The sequence below is a fragment of the Triticum dicoccoides genome, chromosome 7A, assembly GCF_002162155.2.
Source record: "Triticum dicoccoides isolate Atlit2015 ecotype Zavitan chromosome 7A, WEW_v2.0, whole genome shotgun sequence".
NCBI classification, from domain to species: domain Eukaryota; kingdom Viridiplantae; phylum Streptophyta; class Magnoliopsida; order Poales; family Poaceae; genus Triticum; species Triticum dicoccoides.
In genome coordinates, this window is record NC_041392.1 from 330,871,642 (window position 1) to 330,874,085 (window position 2,444).

At 36.5% G+C, this 2,444-nt stretch overlaps 1 protein-coding gene across 2 annotated transcripts in view; it reads right to left on the reverse strand.

The window, feature by feature from the left end:
- Positions 1 to 463: 463 nt before the first annotated feature.
- Positions 464 to 2,444, reverse strand: part of LOC119330973 (DCN1-like protein 4) — a 4,516-nt gene continuing 2,535 nt past the window's right edge. For both annotated transcript variants that reach the window (XM_037604122.1, XM_037604121.1), the window contains 8 exons: positions 2,304 to 2,378; positions 2,189 to 2,225; positions 2,010 to 2,093; positions 1,555 to 1,615; positions 1,366 to 1,472; positions 1,204 to 1,269; positions 931 to 1,080; positions 464 to 752 (listed from right to left, as the gene is read on the reverse strand). In XM_037604122.1, coding sequence (XP_037460019.1) covers positions 985 to 1,080; positions 1,204 to 1,269; positions 1,366 to 1,472; positions 1,555 to 1,615; positions 2,010 to 2,093; positions 2,189 to 2,225; positions 2,304 to 2,378 — 526 coding nt within the window. In that variant the 3' untranslated portion in view covers positions 464 to 752; positions 931 to 984. The remainder of the gene's footprint in view (positions 753 to 930; positions 1,081 to 1,203; positions 1,270 to 1,365; positions 1,473 to 1,554; positions 1,616 to 2,009; positions 2,094 to 2,188; positions 2,226 to 2,303; positions 2,379 to 2,444) is intronic.

Here is a 2,444-nt window from a genome sequence, read left to right on the forward strand (position 1 = left end):
AAAATTTCCCCTTAAATATAACATTTGGGGAACCTGCATGAGATGTTACTTTGTGTTCTAGGCATAGTTTCAAAAACTAAACTCGTTTCAGGTTTTTACTTGTCAGACCGTCGATTCATCGGTATTTGCAACAAAAAAACAAATATTTAAGGTGATTATTGAAAATTTTGACCACATATAATATTGTATGTAAACCATTAATAAATCATGAAATGTTATTAGCCTAATTGGTTATTGGGCCTTTAGCATGTCTTGCCTCAAGGTTGCCTAATTTTTAAAACATATTTTTGGTTTTACTAAGAGACCGGTACATATTGAAACAAACTTGGCGCCAGTTTCCTGTTTTTCTGGTCGGACCGACAGTTTAGCGCGGTTTTTAAAACTATATATATGCCTCGAGGTAGATTATGCCCACATGCACGTCAGGCCGAAAGGAGCAGTAAAATAATCTGTTCTCGGGATATGGGATGGACCAACAGGGCAAGAGAGGAACAACATATGCCAACATGTTCTTTCAAGACTTCCAGAAAATTTGCATGCTCTCAAAACTACACACCTACGAAGCCATTGAATAATACAAATATAGAGAATGACAATGTAAAATTCTAGATGATGACCCTGCAAAGTATTTAAATCAAGTATAAAGAAAGCAAAAGGCAAACTACAAGGCGATTGATAATTTCTAAAACCAGACTCTGAACAGAGCAGTCACAAACGAGCTTGATCTGCATCCTCCAAAATTCTCCAAGGTGCTGAAAAAAAAGGACAGCAACAAAATTGCATGAATGCAACTGTGTGATTGAAGGAAAATGATCCATATCTTCTTCCTGATTAGAAATGCTTGCATGGAGTTCCTATTTCTTTTTAGGAGAGATACCACATCCCATATATCTCAAGTCATAGGGTAACAAGATAAGGTAGTTCACTTACATTTCTGAGTATTACATTTGGATTGCATCTTCACCACCACTCAGTACAACAGAGCTAATTTTCACTTGCTCTTAACCATTCAACAAAATTGTCTAAAATTAAAGGCCAAGCTTGGTCTGCATCATAATTGTCAAGTGATGGGAAGTTTATCTGAATGAAATGTGATTCAGCGTTAGTAGTATGAGAAGGAAATGTTATTAAGTACTGTACACAAAAAGGAAGCAAAAGGGGAAAAAAGATGCTGGGACATGGGGTTGACGTTTAAATCATGACCTCATTGCAGAACCGAAGAAATCCCATCCATTGATCCATGTTTATAACCTTGTACTCATTTTGATGCTGAAACCCAAACTCACATAAATAAGCACATCAACCAAAATACGAGTCCCTTAGATGAATGGGACCAATAAATTAAAATATTGAATCAACCGTTACCTTAAGGTAATTAATAAGTTTTTCAACCTGCGGGCGGAACTGCAAGCTCAACACTAGATTCAATAACTCACAAGCAACAGGTATTTCTATACACTTCTTCTTGTCCTCTGAGCAAGCACAAGTGCACAACCAAGTCATAAGTATTTATCAAGGAAAAAAATGTGTCATAAGAATAGCAAGTGTGACTACCTGTTAGGCAATAACGGAACGCATATGGATAGAAATCCTGGAAATTAGAGGACCTCGTAACCTGGTTTGTAAAGAACACGTTATGAGCAAGCCGGTTACAGTACAATTAAAAGTATCATCGTTTAATGGTAGCTCATTGTTCCATTCCCATGACAAGCCTTCCGTACTCAAATTCTGTTTTAACATAACTAGTAGGGCCCATCATAGGTAATTTCCACCCTTAGAAAAGTATAAACCTTTCAAATATATTTAATATACTACTCCCTCCGTTCCTAAATATTTGTCTTTTTAGAGATTTCAAATGGACTACCACATACGGATGTATATAGACATATTTTAAAGTGTAGATTCACTCATTTTGCTCCGTATGTAGTCACTTGTTGAAATCTCTAGAAAGACAAATATTTAGGAACAGAGGGAGTAGTTACTAAATATTTGTGGAATAGAACACTCACTTCTTGGACCAGTTCAGGAAAGGCTTTCTTCAGTTTACTGATGCTATCAGCTCGCAGAGCTTTCATCCCAGTTCTCCATTCATCCTATCAACAGAGTACTACCAGTCAAAAATCAGAAAGACAGTGCGATATATCATACCAATAAACATTTTGAACAGTTTAAAAAATATAATGCATACCAGAGTAAAATAACCTTGCTTTTCACAGCCCATTTTCCTGATACAAGATAGATGTCCATTAGATATTTCGGTAAATGATATCACCACTAAAGAATTTTAGAGAACAGTGACATACCATGCTAACATCAGAATCCGAACATCTGTATGTGGAACTTCAAGATGAGAGCAGAGTGTTTCGATGCCTTCTGGGCTGTTCAGGCAGGTTAAAAAAAATTGGAATAATGTCGAGCAACAGTTTCATTGGAGCAAACAATGG